Source organism: Balaenoptera ricei, chromosome 2 (assembly GCF_028023285.1).
Source record: "Balaenoptera ricei isolate mBalRic1 chromosome 2, mBalRic1.hap2, whole genome shotgun sequence".
Lineage (NCBI taxonomy): Eukaryota > Metazoa > Chordata > Mammalia > Artiodactyla > Balaenopteridae > Balaenoptera > Balaenoptera ricei.
Window position 1 is genome coordinate 341,346 of NC_082640.1, and position 19,188 is coordinate 360,533.

Sequence of the window (19,188 nt, forward strand, 5' to 3'; positions counted from 1 at the left end):
ACATTGTTGTACAATTATTTGTTCGAGTTCCTGTTGTCAGTTCTTTTGGGTATGTACCTGAGTGGAATTGCTACATTGTATGGTAATTCTATTTTTAGCTTTTTGAGGAACTGCCAAACTATTTTTCACAGTGACTGTACCATTTTACATTCCTACCAGCAATGCACAAGCATTCTAATTTCTTAATGTCCTTGTTAACACTTGTTATTTTTCACTTTTTTCTTTCATTGTAGCTGTTTTAATGGATATGAAGTAGTGTCTCATTGTGTGTCTCATTTGCATTTCCCTAATGGATAATGATGTTGAGCATCTTTTCCTGTGCTTTTTGGCCATTTGTGTATATTATTTGGAGAAGTGTCTATTCAAATCCTTTTCCCCATTTTTGGATAAGGCTTTCTGTTGTTAAGTTATAGGCATTCTTCATATATTCCAAATACTAATCCCTTATCAGATAACTGGCTTGCAAATATTTTTTCCCATTTTGTGAGGTTTTTTTTCCACTCCCTTGACATTGCCCTTTGATGCATATAAGTTTTTAATTTTGATGAAGTCCAGTTTATTTTTCTTCTGTTGCCTGTGCTCTTGGTGTTATATCCAAAAAATCTTTGCCAAATCCCGTGTCATGAAAAATTTTTCCTATCCTTTCTTCTAAGAGTTTTTAAGATTTAGTTTTTACATTTATGTCTTTGATCCATTTTGGGCTAACTTTTGCATATGGTGTAAGGTTAGGGTCCAACTTCATTCTTTTGCATCTGGATATCTAGTTTTCTGAGCATCATTTGTTGAAAGGACTGGCCTTTACCTATTGAATGGTCTTGGCTTCCTTGTTGAAAATCAGTTGGCTATATATGTGAGGGTTTATTTCTGGGTTCTCTATTTATTCCATTGGTTTAAATGTCTGTACTTAATGCTAGTACCATTGTTTTAATTATTGTAGTTTTGTAGTAAGTTTTGAAGTTTTAAAGTTTTGTAATTTAGTGCCTCTTGTACTTCTATACGAATTTTAGTGTCAGCTTTTCCATTCTGCAAAAAAAGCTATAGAATTTTTATTGGATTGTGTTGGATCTGTAGATAGTTTTGGGTAGTATTGTCATCATCACAATATTAAGCCTTCCAACTCATGAACACAGCATGTCTTTCCACTTATTTGTGTCTTCTTTAATTTCTTTCAGCAGTGTTTTGTAGTTTTCAGTGTATAAATATTAAAGCTCCTTGGTTAAATTTATTCCTGAGTACTATTATTATTATTATCATCGTCATCATCATCTATTTTTAAAATATTTTATTCTTTTTGATGCTATTGTAAATGAAATGATATTTAAAATTTTTCTTTTTGGATTGTTCATTACTAGGGTATAGAAATGCAACTGAGTTTTGCATGTTGATTTTATATCCTGCAACTTTGCTGAATTCACTTATTAGTTCTAACAATATTTTTGTATGTGTATGGAATATAATCATTAGGATTTTCTACATATAAGAAATGTTGTCTGTAAACAGATAATTTTACTTCTTCCTTCCCAATATGGATGCCTTTTATTTCCTTTTCTTGCCTAATTGCTCTGGCTAGGACTTCCAGTACTCTGAGAGTAGAAGTGGTGAGAGTATGCATCCTTATCTTGTTCTGATCTGTGGGGAAAAGCTTTCAGTTCTTCACCAGTGAGTATGATGTTAGTTACAGGTTTTTCTTATGTATTCACTTGTGTTTTCTTCTTCATTGTCTAATCTGCTGTTAATCCCATCCTGTGTATTTTTTTTTTTTTTAATCTCAGACATTGTCATTTTCATCTCTAGATGTTTGGTATGGGTTTTTAAAATCTCTCTCACGTCAGCTTAACTTTCTGAACATGTGGTATACAGTTATGTGTTTTTAATATCCTTCTTTGCTAGTTTTAACATCTTTGCTAGTTCTGAGTCAGTTTCTCTTGATTGCTTGTTTTTCTTTTCATAAGGCAGATGATTCCATTGATATGTTCTGGTTTCCCATTCATTGGTATTTCTTTACAGTGTAGTTGATATTATCTTTGGTAAATTTTCATGTCTCACTTATTGCTTGTTTCAAAGGTTTTATTGGTTATATTATCTAGTTTTAACTAACTTAACCTTCATAAAATAGGCGTGTGCCTATAAAAAGATTCCTGCAGAGGAACAGAATTGAATATTGTATTAAAAATGCAAGCCCAAATGAACAACTAGAGAAAAGCTGAAGTGACAGTTCTTCTGTGATTTTGTAATTCATAATAAGAAATATATGTTTGGTTCCTAGCACTGAACTCTGAAAACCCTTGGATTTTCTTAAGTGATAAGAATCATTAAAGATGTCTTTTGTTTTTCTTTTCTTTTTTTTTTTCTTTTTTGGCCGCACCACGTGGCTTATGGGATCTTAGTTCCCCGACCAGGGACTGAATGAACCTGGGCCCCGGCAGTGAAAGCACCAAGTCCTAACCACTGGACGGCCAGGGAATTCCCAGGATGTCTTTTGTATTTTCATAACAAGCCTTTTTCAGCCACACCTGAGTTTATGTTAATGATGTGACTTCTAGAAAGCCCCTAAGCATAGAGGCTGGTTGCCAGGAGAACCAACCATGTATTGGGTAGGCCAAAAAGTTCGTTTAGGTTTTTCTGTAAGATGCTGTGGAAAACCCAAACAAACTTTTTGGCCAACCCAATAATTAGAGGGTTGGAACTTTTCAGCCCTATCTTACCTCCCTCACTTCCAGGGTGCAGAGAGGGGCTGGAGGTTTTGTTTAATCACCAAAGGCAAATGATGTAATCAGTCAAGCTCCATAAAAAAACCCCACGGGTTCAGAGAGCTCTGTGTTGGTGAACACGTGGAGGTACTGGGAGGACGGCATGCTTGGAGAGGGCATGAAAACTCTGTGTCCCTTCCCCATACCTTGCCCTGTGCCCAGATCTCTTCCCTCTGGCTGTTCCTGGGTTGTATCCTTTTATAATAAAATGATAATCTAGTAAGTAAGTAAGTAAGTAAACTGTTTTTCTGAGTTCTTTGAGCTACTATATCAAATTAATCTAATTGAGGAGGGATTATGGGAACCTCTGATTTATAGCCAGTTGGTCAGAAGCACAGGTAACAACATGGACTTGAGACTGGACTCTGAAATGGGGGTGTGGCAGTCTTGTGGGACTTCGCCCTTACCCTGTGGGATCTATCTCTTAACTTCAGGTAGATAGAGTCAGAACTGAATTGAATTGTGGGACACCCAGCTGGTGTCCCTGGAAAGTCAAAGAATTGGTAGTTGTGGGAAAAACCCTACGTATTGGGTCACAGAAGTGTTCAGTGTTGTAGAGGAGAAACACAGGAGTGTTTTTTCCTAAACATTCTTCCTCTATTATGAGCTCCTTGTTTGTCATCCACATGAGGAGGTTGAAAAGATAGTTTAATCAAATGTAGTGAGAAGTTGGTAAAATAAAATTTATCAAAAACATTCCCACTGCTGCCACCAGTAAGGCAAATTAACAGCCACTTGCAAAACAGAAGACCCAGACTTGGTGAAGAAGCAGTTTGAGCATCTAAGAGCTAAAGAGATCAATATCTGCACATGAGATTCACCAGAGGAACCAAGGGAAGATGAATGAGAACTGAGGGTCCTGTGTCCAGAAGAGGTACCCTTTCAGGTTGCCTGTCTCTTGACTTTGATGGGAGGACTCCAGGCGCAGTGTTTCCTGAGGGTGTTATCTGTAGCTTTCAAATCTAACATGTCAGAAGAGTAACTTGGAGACAGTTATTGACATGCAAATTATACGTATGACAGAGAAAGTCATTAGACTGCCAAGAAATATATGCAGGAAATTATAAAAGAGAAAGAGGATATTGGGGGAGGGAAGGAGAACACAAACATTCTGGGAACACTGAGTTTCTTTTCCTGGGTAGACTAGCTGGTAGCAGTCTGCCCTTGAGCAGGTTTGTCTTAGGTGTTTAAGAATAGAAAAGTTCTTTCTGTCTTCTCTGAAGAACCTTGAGAATTTAACTGTGGAGCATGTGTGACAGGCCGTCTCTTTGTGATGTCTACCAGTGGCCTTCATTTAGTACCTCTACCAAGTCAGAACCATTTCTTCATCCACATTTTCTCAAGTTTGGGTGTCTTTTTTTTAAGCTATATGAGTAAAATGTAAATAATTTCATATTTTTTATAAAAATGGTGTGGCAGATTTCTTTATCTAGACCTGGTGAATACAAGATTACTTAATATATAGAATTTTTTATTTGTTTTGCCTCAAAGAAACTACACTTAGGTTTTCCTTGGACTGTGCAATTGGCACTGTCCTTTAACTCGTGGTTGCCTGACATTCTAGGAATGACTTTATCAACTTCTTTATCACCTTAGCCCAAGACACCAAACTGTTTTTTAAAAATCTTTGGCATGCAGAAAGACCTGGTGTAATGCATGTTTTGAAATGCATTTTTATTACCTAATTTGTGTGTGTAATGGATTGTCAGAAATCAGCCAAGAATTACTAATATATTTCCATATTGGTGACAGGTGTTCTAGGAAGCATTTAGTATTTGAGCATTTATATGTATCATCTTAGTTGTGGCTGTTCTGAATTAATTGTGATAAGCTAAAATCTTTTGAAAGTTTCTTTCCAAGTGTCTTGAGTTAATATTTTCCCTCTGGCCAGTGGGATAGACTGCACATTATTTTTGATACTCTTTTAAGACATGTGGGCAGTTACTGTTCATTTAAGCCAGATGGCATGTGTCAAGTCCTTTTCCAGGGCAGGGAGAGGTTTTGGGGGCTGCTGTAGTAGAGCCCAATGTGACTTCTTACGGAACTTGTCTTCTTTTCATATAAATCAGTACATACAGATTTCACTGCTCTTCGAGCACTCCTCTTTAACTTAAGAAGATTCTTAAAGGATTGGGCATAAACGTTTTTGTGTGTAAATTCTCTTTTTGCAGTTGTGCAGTAGCAAGTGATTATTGATAAGGTTATATAAAATGAATACTGTTTTTTAGGATAAAAACAAACAAAAACAAAGAATTCATAAGGCAAGGAAAGAGGGGCCCTTTTATAATTTTACCAGTCTTCCAAGCTGCCCACAGCCAGAATCTGACTTAGGGTGTTGGCCGGCTGTGGACAACGCTCCTAATAATAGCTTAGGGGGCCCTGGGAAAGTGCCCCAACCCACAGTCAGCCAGAGGTCTTCTCTACATCAGCACGGTGAACTCCAGCTCTTGGCTTTTAATGTGCAGGGTCGATCACCACCTTACACTTTCATTTTTTTCAATAAAACGTTTGTTTTTTCAAGAAGTACAGGTAGGTGAATGAATTTTACAAGCATTTGGTTTTCATTTTTCTTGATTAAATTCTAAGCTGCTAAACTTTAGTGACACTTTTTCTTTTACCTTCACATCCATAACTCTAAGAATTCAGATGTGAATTTGGGCATTTAATAAAGTGGCTTTTCTGTTTCTTCATTTTCTTGGTAATTGATTTAAAATGTATGTTTTACTGGAATTCTTATCAAAATTTTCATTTTTCCAAGGTGTTGACTTTAAGGTGAAAACAATTTCAGTGGATGGAAATAAGGCTAAACTTGCAATATGGGTAAGGATTTTTAAAATGTATTTTCTGTAAATATTAAACTTGTACTTTTTGAAGAAGCAGAAATTGATGTGTGTAGTGTTGTAGAGGTGAATGAGTGATGTGTGTTTAATAACTTGGGAGATTTGATGTTGATTAAAGGATAGACATAAATAGTTATATCTTATAATTCTGTAATCAGGCAGAGACTTGTTTTACTTACTCAGATTTTTTAAATATATAATCCCTTCAGAATATTTGAAAACAGAGTATTAAAAAAATCATCGTCTGCCAGAGAGAATCACTGTTATTGAATGTGTTTCTTTAAAGTTTTAAAAAGACAACCTACTCTGAACTAATGCTAAAGGCAGTTGTTGGGGAGAAGGGAATGAAGCGATACTTAGAAAAAATGATTTTTCATGTTTGTTAGTGTAAATATCTATAAAATTTGAGCTTGCCAACTTTGGATTTTTTTTTAATACTGATGCCGAGTGTTTACTTACTAGCGTCTTGTCACTCGCCTGTTAACCCAGCTGTTCTGATCCGCATTCTCTGCTAACTAGACCTCTTCCTGGAAGTGCTGAATAAGGTAGCACTAGCTGCCGGAACGTCCAGCTTACTCAGCCTGTGTCTGTCTGCTCCTCTTTCTCCCCCTCCTTCCTTCCTTCCTTCCTTCCTTCCTTCCTATCTCTGTCTCTCCATCTAAGTATGATTGCTTATATATTAAATATGTTACATATAAAATTTATAAAAATATACTCATAATCTAATTCTCACATATGCTATAGTTAAATATCTAAGTATATTTTTATAACATGATAATAATATTAGAACTGGTCTGCAGTCATCAAATTGAGTCATACTTCGGTGGCTAAGTAGTAAATGCTGGCTGGGTGGGTGTCAATTACAGATTGAAACAGCAAGTGTTCGTGCATTGTATGATCTCATTCATGTTAACGGCATTCTCTGAATGGCACACTATTTCTAACACACATTTTATTCCAAATGACTGTGTGTCTTATGTTTTTTTTGTTAATTTTTTTCTAAGATACAATGCTTTACATGATTGGTAGCCTGTTTGTCCCTTCCCCAAAATATGTTTAATATCAATCAGTACAGTAATGTCTGACAAGAAACAATTTGGAAAATGTTGGACTAGACCATAGTAAAATATATATTGAAGTTTAAGAATGCTCCCTTCTTTCCGTACTGAAGTGGAGCCTGATTTTCCATGTTTTTCTTGTTTGATTTATTACCTCTTCTGCCCTTGCTCCTGCTGTGACATATACAATTTAGAATAGGATCTGAGGCTTGAAGGTTGCTGTGAGATCTTACTTTCATACAAGAGGTTTTTTGTTTGTTTTTAATTTACTTTCTAGTTCCTGCTCCATAAAAAGGATGGCAGGTATTACTGAAGTGACATCTTTATCATAGGCTTATAAATATTTTTTAAATAAGAGAGGCTTCTCCTGACTGCAAGGATAATATAGTTTCATTCTAAAAAGGATAATCAAAATAGTATGAAATTAATAGAGAAGAAAGTTCATCTTTAAGCAATGTCTGCATGTTAGTGAACATCCTATAAAATATGTCAGACACATGCACGTTGTTACACGTGTTGTATATGCAACTTTCTGAAAGAAAGGATTAAATCTTCATCCTTTCACCTGCTTGCCACCCTCCCCCGGCACACTGTGTGCATTGTTCCGCGTCAGTAAATATAGAAGTACCTCGGTTTAAATGACCGTCTTAAGATATCTACACTGTTAATAGTTTTTCACAAAGATCAGATGTGCTGTGGGTGAGCATCTGTGTGTACGTGTTCAGTTACTTCACAGTGTACGCTTAGAAGCTGAATTAGTGTCTCAGAGAATATGAAGATTTAACATTGGGGTGTAGGAAAAAGGTCTTCCGTGCTATATATTGTTAATCTTTCTCATTTTTGCCTTTCTGAGTAATAATTTTTCACTTATATTTGCATTTCTTTTGATTAGTGAGATTTTTTCTTACATATTTATTGATTATATTTTAATGAATTTTCTCTTATATGCTTTGCCCTTTTTATATTAGTGTTCATCTTTTTCATGATTAAAGTCTTTATATAATAAAAATACTAGCTTTTTGTCATACGCCACATTTTTTCCACTCTGTCATTTGTCTTTAAAATCTTATTTAGGAGGAGTATACATTAATGTTCTTATGTGTGTGTGTGTGTAATACTAACTCTGTCATACGCTGCAGATTTTTTCCCCTAGTTTGTCATTTACTTTCAAATCTTGTTGAGGATGAGTGTTGGGGGGGGCGGGGAGAGAGCATGGTGTTGGGGAGGGGTGTTCTTGCCATACCAAGGGTTTAGTATTTACATGATTAAATCAGTTATTTTCTTCATGCATCTGGGTGTCATGTCATATTTAGGAAGGCCTTCTCACTCAGTATTAGAAATATATGAATCTACTTCATGTAAATAAAATTGGTTCCTCTCCCCCTTGGATGCGCCTTCTAGGATTATTCAAATAGAATAGTCAGGCACAGCCCTGCCTCCTGTGCCCCCGAAAGAGCTGCGCACACATCATGACCTACTTGGCACCCACCTCTGAGGTGGTGCTTCTCTACATCCTTCCCTCACTTCTCCCCACATTCTGTTATTTAGCCTTTCTAGATCCTTTCCAGCTTTGTCCGTTTCTGTCTTTAATAATCCTCTCTTCTCCCATCAGAAAATAAAACCACATATAATAAGCTCTGCTTCCTTTATCTTACAAAGATGTTATTACTTACTGCAAATTCCTGTTTTGAAGACAAGCAAAGATCTAACTTCTGACTATTTAAACATATAAATTATATAGTTATTATACATTCTGATCCATCTGAGCTTCTGCTTGCCCCATAGCTAAACTCACACTTACAACCATGGAACTGGCAGTTGTTGACGTTTGATATACGTCTTTACTTTTCTTCAGGTTATTTGACATTAGCAGACTGCAAACTTTTTCTTAAAAGACTGGAAAATAAATATTTAGTTCAACCCCAAGGTGGGCCGTACAGCAGTACATAAGTGAATGGGCCTGGCTGTGTTCCAGGAAAACTTTATTTAATAAAAACATATAATGAAACAGGTGGTGGGCTGAGGCAGCAGTTTACCAACTGCTGCTTTGCTTAATCTTAGGTAGACTTGAGCCACAGTCCGAGGATGGTAGAAAGAAGACAGAAGGAACCAGGCCCAGAAGAAGAGACTTGTTAGTTAGTTTACTCCTTTTTTTTTTCAACAAAAGTTGAGCAACTATTCTATGGCAGGAATTTCTCTGGGCTCTGGGATTAAACTGGTGATTGAGCTGATGTGGTCCCTTCCTTGTGAAATTTACATTTCCTAGCTTGTGTACATCTTATATTCATTACCCCTAATATGAGTCAGAAATGTAATAAGGAGTGGTTTGGTTTTAATGCATTTTCCTGAAAGAAGATACATAGAAAACATTTTTAAAAGTACAACCTAAAAATTTCCTACTTAAAATAAAACACCGCTGTAATTCTCTTTAAATCAGTGGTTCTCAACCTTGATTCTATGTGAGAATCACCTGGTGGGAAGAGTATTAAAACTTCTGTCATACCCTAGTTAAGTCAGAGTCTTCATGGGTTGAAGCTAAGTGTCTGTATTTTTCATTTCCTAGGAAAGTTTATTTTGCCACCGGAGTTGAGAACAATGGCTTTCAATGAAATGGGTTTCATGTGTGATAAAAATCTTAAATCCAAAATGGTAGAAAACCTATACTTTGTTACATTTTTTCTAGCGATGAGGCAGTATTTGTTAGTTTCTGTGTTACATTTGTCAGTAAAAAAAAAGTCTTATTTAAATTTTAAGTTTTAAATGAGCTTGATATTTTAATAATGCTGTTCAACTTTCTGCTCTTGAATTAGTATGTTGAAGGTTTTTATTTATACTTTGTTTTGTTTAATAATAATTGATTGTCACTTTTAGGATACTGCTGGTCAAGAAAGGTTCAGAACATTAACTCCCAGCTATTATAGAGGTGCACAGGGTGTTATATTAGGTAAGGTTGTACTTTCATATACCGTTTAAAAAATAGTTTTATTACTCGGGAATTTCTAGTTTTCCTTGTTTGTGAAGGTCAATACGTTTTTGTTTCATTTTTCTTTAGGGCTACTTTTATGTGACTTGAAGTTATATTAACTTCATGTAATATTAATGAATATTTAAACTTTTAAGATTTTGTTTCAGCCCTTTGTCTAGCAATTAAAAAATAAAGGTCAGAAACATGTAGTAAGGAGTGGTTTGGATTTATGCATTTTCCTGAAAGAAGATACACAGAAAACATTTTTAAAAGTACAACCTAAAAATCGCTTACCTAAAATAAAACACCCCTATAATTTATCTGGTTTAAAAGCACGTGTTGCTGAGGACATAATTGAGGACCAGTCCTCCTGTCATTGGTCTGTCTTAGAGTATTACCAGAAACCAATCTTCAGTCAGCAGCTTACAAATATTTACTGCCAGATTATAAAAGAAGGAGAGTGTTGGTTGCTTAGCGGAATTTGTTTTATTAGTCTTGAAAAATAGCACAAAGCACTTAGTACTATTGATTTATAATCACAGAGAACTTAAAAACCAAGTGTGGATTTTCAATATAATTTATTGAAAAGTGCTTGTTCTTAATATTCCTGAGAAACTGTTTAAAATGAATATTGATCTATTGTAGGGAGAAATCTCTTTTTATATCATGACTTGTGAGGCTTTGGTTTCATTTCTGTTAATTTGACAGTGACTCTCATAGTTCTGGTTCAGCATCTCCTAAGTTTAGAAAACACTTTAAATTAATAAGCTCTTTATTTAGTCTAATGCAGAGTGATGCGAGATGAAAGTGAAAACAGAGGAAGACGGTCAGGATTCCACCCACCAACTTTACATATTTTTTCAAATTTTCAAATTCTGGTCCTTTTGAGAAATAAAATAACAGGGTCATAGATGTTGAAATTTATGTAAAATTTTTTGGTATTTTGCCACAGATTTGAATCTAAACACCTTTTGGTTTTCAGACAAACTTTTTTTATTGTTATAAATGGAGACAGCTGTTGTTTTGCTTAATTTTCAGTTATCACATAGGATATAATTTCATTTCTCTCACAACATATGTAAATAAAGTTGAAGTATGTATGTAAATGCATATTTTTTTAAAAAAAAATACACTTGTTTCTTCCATCTGGATCAGTAGGCACTGATTTTTTAAGCATTGAAGGCTTAAAAAACAGACTTGTCTGTATAGTAAGGTCAGTTCCTAGTACATATCAGAAATATAATGTCATTGTTTCTTACTTTTGATATTTATTTAATAAAATGATTCTTTTTATTTCAGTTTATGATGTCACAAGAAGAGACACCTTTGTTAAACTGGATAATTGGTTAAATGAGTTGGAAACGTACTGCACGAGAAATGACATAGTAAACATGCTAGTTGGAAATAAAATTGATAAGGTGAGAAGTCAGACACTTGGCAGTGTGGCTCTATATTTTGGTAGCTTTTCTTAATCTTTGATTTATCTTTTAGGAAAATCGTGAAGTTGACAGAAATGAAGGCCTGAAGTTTGCACGGAAGCATTCCATGTTATTTATAGGTAGGTGTGTGAATCTTTATCTTTTCATTATTAATGAAGAGTTTTTAAATGGAGTTTCTGTTACATTGTTCTCTCTGTGAACCATAAAATGTGTGGCTATAGCTCATGGTCGTCTTGTGCTATAAAACTAACCTACTGGAGAGCCAGGTTGCTTATTTTCCTTTCTGTGAAAAAGCATAGGATCGCATCATGTGAAGCCGTACAGCACACGGTCGCACCATGCCTCGCCTTCAGTAAAGCCAGGAACCCAGCCCTGCAGTCGCACCTGCTGGTTCATGTGCTGGCAGCAGTGGCGCCACCTGAGAGCTTGTTAGAAATGCTTCATTTCAGACCCCAGCCCAGTTTTTCTGAATTAGAATCTGCATTTGAGAAAGACGTTCGTGTGATCTGTGTGCACGTTAATACGTGAGAAGCACGGTAGAGCAAGTGTTGGCAAATACAGCACGGGCCAGATGTGGCCCCACTGTTTGTGTGGGAACGCACCATGCCCGCTCATCTGTGATGCTGTCTATGGCTGCCTTCGTGCTTCGTGGCGGAGTTCAGTCATTACAGTGGAGGCGGTATGGCGTCAAAGCCTAAAATATTTACTCTCTAGCCACTTACAGAAGACGTTTGTTGACCCCTTGTCTGGCATAGTGGACTGGCTCTACCAGTTGGGAGCTTTTAAAAATTACAGCTCTCTGGGCCTTACTTACCACAGGTCTGAAACAGAGCCTCGAAGGCAGTTTATAAGAAACACCCTAGTTGATTCTGATGTGAAGCCAGCTTTAGGAATTACTGTTTTAGCTATTATTCCACTGTATTAGAACCTAGCAGGAATCAGGAAATGGAAATGGGAGAACATCACATATAAAGAGAAGTGGGGTGGTATAAGTGGAAGGTATAGGGAATTTTAGAAAGGGATTGAGTAGTATCTCTACTGCTTACTTGCTAGGTGTCTTTCATTTCTGTATGTTAGTTTGTTCAATTCATATTTATTGAACACTGAGGATACAACAATGAACAAAATGGTCCAACTTCCTGTCCTCAGGGAGTTTACATTCCAGGCTGGGAAACAGACTTGTATAAGTAAGTAGTGCTATGCAGGAAATAAAACATAGTAAGGGGAGAGAGAAGGACCAGGGTGGGAGGTAATAAGGAAAAGTTCTTTGAGAGAGTGCCATTTAAGCAAGAATTCGTGGTATGAAGATCAAGACGGAGAGCGTCTCAGGCTGAGAGAATAACAAGTATTTCCTGAGGTAGGAACCAGCTTAGTGTGTCTGAGCAACAGGAAGAAAGCTTGTGGGCTGGAGCATAGTGTGGGCTGGAGGAGAGGGTGGTGATGATGGGACAAGAGATCTTAAAAGGTCATGTTGGGCCTCCTAGGGTATGGTAAAGAAATGAATTTTATTCTAAGCAAGGTGGAAAGCAAGGGAGTAGTGCTGTGATTTGATATTCTTTTAAAGAGCCTCATTTGTGTAGAAAGTGGCCCGTGAGAAGCAGAAGCAGGAGGCTGGTTGTTCTCTTACACTGGCCTAGATGAGGGACGCTGGCGGCGCTGACTGCGGTGGCAGTCGTGGGTGGTGGGGAGTTGGCAGGTCCAGGAGACGCTTTGAGGGTAGAGCTGACAGCAGATAGGTTGGGTGTGGAGGGTAAGGAAAGAGAGCAGTCAGGATAAGTTCAAGTCTCTGGCATGAGCAGCTAGGTGAATGGTGGTGCCATAACTGAGATGTGGAAGTCTGAGATAAGAACAGGTTTAGGCAGAGGAATAGGGAATCAAGATTTCTGCTTAGACATAAGACCTGTCTTTCAGACAACCAGTGGACATCGTGGTCATTGGCACTTAGGTGGCATTTAAAGTCATGGGACTGGAGCAATCACTACAGGAAAAACTGGATAGAAAAGGGCTGAAGATTGAACCCTGGGGTACTCCCAACAATTAGAAGTCAGCAGAAAGAGGAGGTGCCAGCAAGTAAGGCTGTGAATGATATGCCAGCGAGAGAGGAGTGCCAGGAGTGTTCAGTGTCCTGGAAGTCACGTGAACACAGTATTTACAGGAAGAAAGCGGTCAGCCGCATCAAATGCTGCAAGGCGTCAAATGAGAAAAGGACGTTGGATTTGACAAGGCAGAGGCTGTTGGTAGTCTCTAAAAGAATAGTTTCCATGGAGTGGTGGGAACAAAAGTCTAATTAGAGTAGTTTGAAGAAAATTTTGAGATAAAGTGGAAACAACTTATATGGACAGCTCTTTGTGACAGTTTTGCTTTGAGAGAGTAGAGAAACTAGGTGGCTACTGGAGGAGGTGTGGGCTGGAGGGCAGGTTGGTTGGTTGGGCGGGTGGGTGTTTAATAAGACGGACAATAATTCTGGTGGGCTTCTAAACTGACTGGTATAATCCAGCAGAGAGGGCACATGATTTTTCAGTGAATGAGAAGGGATGGGATCCCGGGAACTAGACAAAGGGGTGGCCTCGGACGGCAGCCGGGATGGTTCACCCGTTGCAGCAGGAGTGAAGGCAAAGCCTAAGGATACAGATGTGGGTGGGCTGGTGACCCTGTTAGTGGGATGATCAGGGGTTCTTGCCAGGTTGTTTCTGTTTTTCTCAATATAAAGCTAGATCATCAGCTGAGGTAGAGGAGCTTTAAGATGAAGGAATAAACAGTCATCTCAGACTGGAAAAAAGGTAGTCACTGGGGAAATACAGGATTGGGGAGCAGTGCTAAGTGTCCGCATGCGTCTCATGAGCATAAATTTAAAATGGGACTAGTGTTCATGGTTGTATGTCATTTATCCACCCACCTATAGCTGCTGGGTCACAGGCACAGAGCAACCAGATTGTTTAACTTAGAGCCTAGATTTCCGTATTCTAAAATGGGAATGATACCTGCTTCAGGGGCTAATTTTAAGAACTAAAAAAATTAAGGAAAGAACTTTGGCATAGTATTTGAGTAGGGCTTTAAAATTTACAACTCTATCACAAAATCTTGGGCTTATATACCGCTAGTCTTATGGATAGAATTTAAATAGCTCAACTTTGAGAGTTGCAGGAAATGCGCTAATCTTAAACCTGTGGGGAGAGATTTGGCTTTTTATATATCATCAGCTGATATTTCTGCTGTAATAGTTTTCCAGAAGAACGTAGAAATATGATCAGAAGAGAATGTACTCTGACATTTTTCCTTGAATTTCAGAGGCAAGTGCAAAAACCTGTGATGGCGTACAGTGTGCTTTTGAGGAACTTGTTGAAAAGATCATTCAGACGCCTGGACTGTGGGAAAGTGAGAACCAGAATAAAGGAGTCAAACTGACACACAGGGAAGAAGGCCAAGGAGGAGGGGCCTGTGGCGGTTACTGTTCTGTGTTATAAACCCTGGGAACTCCCATCTCTTTTGCATATTTGATCAGATAATGTCATCTTTCTGTATATAAACTCTGTAACTGCTATTTTAGGGTCCTTGCAGTTTGCACATATTTGTTTTGTATCATGGCAGTAAATATTTGCGAGAAATCCCACTTATCGACTTTTCCAGGTAAAGCATTATGGTAAGCATGCACAGTTTGCAATCTGCAGTTTTTTATGTAACATAAAATAGGTGTACCTTTATAAGTACATTTGATTTTATGATTTACATTCATCATGTGATTTCTTAAAAATCCACTTATCTACTATATGTTGATACAAGGTCTATTTCTGGTCTCCTTTTCATTTAAATACTCATCAATTACTGAATTAATTGGTATGTAGAACTCCTAGGACCACTGGGAGATATGCAGGTATCATCAAACCTGGCAAATTTCCCTTCAGAAATAACAAAGAGCGTGATTCCATAACTTTTCTAGGATGTTTGCTGATGGATTCTCTTTTAGTACTAAGCAGACTTCTCTTCCAGGACGTAGTCCAGGCCAATTTATAATTAAATCTCTGTTTGTTCTGATGATGCTTCTAAAATAGCATCGATATGTTAAAGAAGTTTGGTCTTACTTTTAATTTAGTTCAAGAGTAGCTCAGTTGCTTAACTGGAGTTTTAATTCTGTGATATGTACACGGGATTCATGACCCTTTGTGCAGCATTTTTGGTTATGTGGTATTTGACAGGATGGCAATAAGGTTTCCCCCCATTTTGTTTTCAGAAGGACAGGAATAGTGTGTTTATGTAACTAACTCATGTAGTACTTACCACTTTTAAAAACAACACCTTTTCCCATAAATGTTGGTGGTGTTTGTCCAAGTACTTCAATTGTAGCTTGTGTAATGTTAATGAATATCTGTATCTTATGACTTCCATAAATGGCTGGTTGATACTCAAAAACCTACTTCTGTGTTTTGAGGGTTGGGGGAAAACACACTAAATTATAATTTGAGAAAGGCATATTGCGTCCAGATTTTGATGTGTGTGGGAAAATACTGTTGCAATGAAAATCTTGGTAATTTACTGTAACAAGTAGCCAATAGTTTATCAGAACCAACTTGTACAGACTAATAAATCTTTTCCACAGTATTCAGTTTTCTAACCTCTTGCTATTGTACACTGTATATTTTTTCACTCATATATTTAATTTACATTGATCTCTGCTATTTTAAGCCTCCAGATAAGTAATTTGTCCTTTCAGGCAGGTTACTCTAATACCCCTCAGTAAGATTAATAAGAAATATTAATTTCTGGGCAGTTTGTTCTCTGTATACAGTTGCAAATGATAAACATTTTTGTGGGTCACCTTTGCAATATGTGTGATAATGGGCTGAAGTGTACATCTTCACATAAGAATACCTTACATTCTACGTGGTTCACACTTGTTAGACTACATTACATTTGATTAAAGGTTTTCTGCATTATGTATGTTTTTACTAAATATGAAACATATACTACTTTAATGTTGGAGAAAGATAGCTAACACATGTACTTAACGATTCGTCATTACATTAAAACTGTAGATTTGTATATTTATGTAGTTTCTGTATTGACATTTCTGTTTATTGCTTTTTGCTCCTTGAACTATATAATACTCTTTCTGTGCATTGGATTGTCTTGATTTGGTCAGAATTTGGATAACATATGAGTCACTTAACTTTTAACAACTAATTTTGTTTGATTTATATTGTAACCTTTTATAGTTTTTAAATAAATATAGCCTGCTTTCCCTAGATGCATTTGTGCAGGAAGTATTGTACATTTCCCTGTTACTCTCATCAGCTGAGGAAGTCCTGAATACAGTGTTATTCACATTGTCACTATTTTGTTGCAAGCTTCTTGTTTCATAGTGTAGGTTTTCTAAGTGACGTAGTAGTACTATCTAAAATTAGTCACTTAACAGGAGTTTGTCAGTTCTTCGTTTCTCAGTCCTTTGTAGTAGTTTTAAAGTGCCTTTTGCAGATGGAGAAAATCAGAACAATTAGAATATAGTGTTTTGAGTCTGGGAGTACTGAGATAGACCTAAACAAAAAAATAACTTCAATTTATATTAACAGTAATAGTTATTGAATATTTATTGAAAACTTACTGGGTGTCAGGTCCAGTTCTAAGAAGTACTGGATTATCTCATTAAACCTCACAGCAACCTTAAGAGATTGGTTGGTACTGCCATTATGCCCATTTTAAAGATGAGGATAATGAAACATAGATGTGTTAAGTAACTTCCCAAAGATCACAAAGCTAGTCAGTGATGGAGGTGGATTCCAGTCAAGGCATCGTCACTCCTGAGGCCATACCGTTAACCACCGCTCCCTTTGCTATGGCTAGTTTTTGTTTTCACATAGCAGGTTTATCATTCTTTTGTTACGTGTAATTAATAGAAGCTTTTCAGGTTTTTTGGTTATAGAGTAAATCCCATTGATGTAAACCAACTGTGTAAATCATTTGACCTAGAAGTTAAGGTAGTAGAGTAGGTGGTCTCTTAGTTCTTTTACCTCCTCATAGTGGAATGAAAATCTTTGACTTAGTAAGGGTACAAAATCAGGGGACTTACTTAGGGCACCTTAATTTCCTATTTGTAATTGGATATGGGAAAAGTTATTAAATCTGGGAACAGCCTTTCGGCTCAAAATTGAAATCTAGGGGATGTTTTCATTTCAAGTACTCAATTGCCATCTACAAATTCACACTTGGCTTTCTAACTGAATACAGTGGAATTGGACTTGATTTTGATTCATTGTAATTTGCATACTTGAAATATACATGATTACATGATTCTGTTTTAAGTGTGCGATAGCACAGACCTACCTCATATCTATAATATCTTTAAATACAGTTTAATATATATTTTTTCTAACCGATTTTCAAGTGAACTGGGATAATCCTCTAGATCCAATAGCTTGTAGGTCTTTTCAGTATTCAAGTGTTATGCTTCTATATTTTGGGGTCCATTTCATCAGTCATACTTCTTATGAAGTTTTTGCGTCCTTCATTTATTTTCCCTTGTTAGAGATAGGAATAAAAGCATTTAATCAGCTTTAGAAGATATTATACTAGTTCTGACCCCAGCTATGCTGAGGGTAATCAACTGTAGATTTTCATCTTGGGTTTTGTCTGGAAATGTTGAAGGAAGAGAATAGAAAGAAATAAGCTGAGTCAACACTTGGAGCTAAGGAATAGATTTACCCAGGAATCTCCGTTTTTATTTTTTATTATCATTTTTAATGGGAACATCTATCAGGTTGGAGGAAAAGAAACATGCTCAACTTCTGTTACATTATGGGCTTTAAATTTTACTGTTTGTTGCTAGCTTTTTGTTTCATATTTAGGAATCAGTAACATTTCTGATAGTGGTATAAAGTTTGCTTCAGTGCCTCTTAGTTAAAACTGTTTTGTCACAGACGTTTCCAATAGTACTGTGAGCTTCTTTTCTCACAGGAGCTGCCCCCTCACCATCTCGCTCGCTCTCACACACAAGCAATGTTTCTTTTTCTTTTATTAACCTGATAATTATGTAATTTTATTTGTATTTCTTTGATTACTAGTGTGGTTGGGCACTTTTAATATTTTATTGGATATTTGTATTATTTTCTTTTATTCCTTGTTCATGTTATGTTGTGCTTGCCCATCCGGCATCCACCACCCACTTTTTCTTTGGATAACTGCCCTCCATCATCACACATGCAGTTTGGATGGGATTGTCACACCTTCAGCTCTGGAGCTGACGTGGTTATCTTTAACCAGTGCCGCTTCCCCCCACTCCCCAAAGTAAATGGTTCAGATAAGGCTACTTAGTTATAAGATGTTTGCTGAGGCTTCCTCAGGAACTGCAGAAGAAGACACTTTCTTGGAGATAATGTGGTGTGATAATTCTGAACTTGCTGCAGCCAGCTTTTCTAATTTAAAGGAGCCAGCCCGAGGGCAGTACTAAGAAAATGAAAGTGTGTCCAAGTTGGACCCTTGATGCAAACTGGAGCCTCTGGATCAAACTGGACCTGAAGTTAGTTACACTTCTGGACTTTTCACTTATGTGAGCCAATAAATTCCCTTTTGGTTTAAGCCACTTTGAGTTGGATTTTTTTTCTTTTAACCAAATGTATGCTCTGTGAGTGTATATGGTCTTTGTAGGGGCTCTTTGTACATTGAGTTCAGTATGTTGATAACTATCACTTGAAAAACCATTATTCTTAAGTAACTTAGTATTTTAGTGAGGTTACTTTCATATATTTCTTTGTGGATGTATACATATATATAATTTTAAGGACTCCTTATTTTATAGGGTCTCATGTTTTTTGGTTTAATTTCCTCTGTCATCCCAACACTCACTCTTCCCCTTTCCCACCTGAGATAATCATTGTTACAACCGGGCATGTGTACCCTTGCTGCATTTCTCCATGCCTCTTTAATCATATGCAAGTATGTATATATACATTATTTTACTCTTGTTATTTTACAAGAATGAGATTGTCTGTGTATTCATCTCTGCATGTTGCTGTTCTTACCTAACATTAGGCTGTGAAAATACCTCTAAGCCAACTTGGATCCTCTATTATCTATTTCAATGATTGTACAATATTAATATTCCATGGTATGGATTATCACAGTTTATTTAACCATTCCTCTAGTAAT

The 19,188-nt window shown here is 36.8% G+C and overlaps 1 protein-coding gene across 1 annotated transcript in view; it reads left to right on the forward strand.

Moving 5' to 3' along the window:
* RAB18 (RAB18, member RAS oncogene family) overlaps window positions 1–18,618 on the forward strand; it is a 31,830-nt gene extending 13,212 nt beyond the window's left edge. Inside the window, exons 3-7 of the mRNA XM_059909186.1 lie at window positions 5,509–5,570; window positions 9,520–9,592; window positions 10,913–11,031; window positions 11,105–11,171; window positions 14,341–18,618. Coding sequence (XP_059765169.1) covers window positions 5,509–5,570; window positions 9,520–9,592; window positions 10,913–11,031; window positions 11,105–11,171; window positions 14,341–14,516 — 497 coding nt within the window. The 3' untranslated portion in view covers window positions 14,517–18,618. The remainder of the gene's footprint in view (window positions 1–5,508; window positions 5,571–9,519; window positions 9,593–10,912; window positions 11,032–11,104; window positions 11,172–14,340) is intronic.
* Window positions 18,619–19,188: the final 570 nt, after the last annotated feature.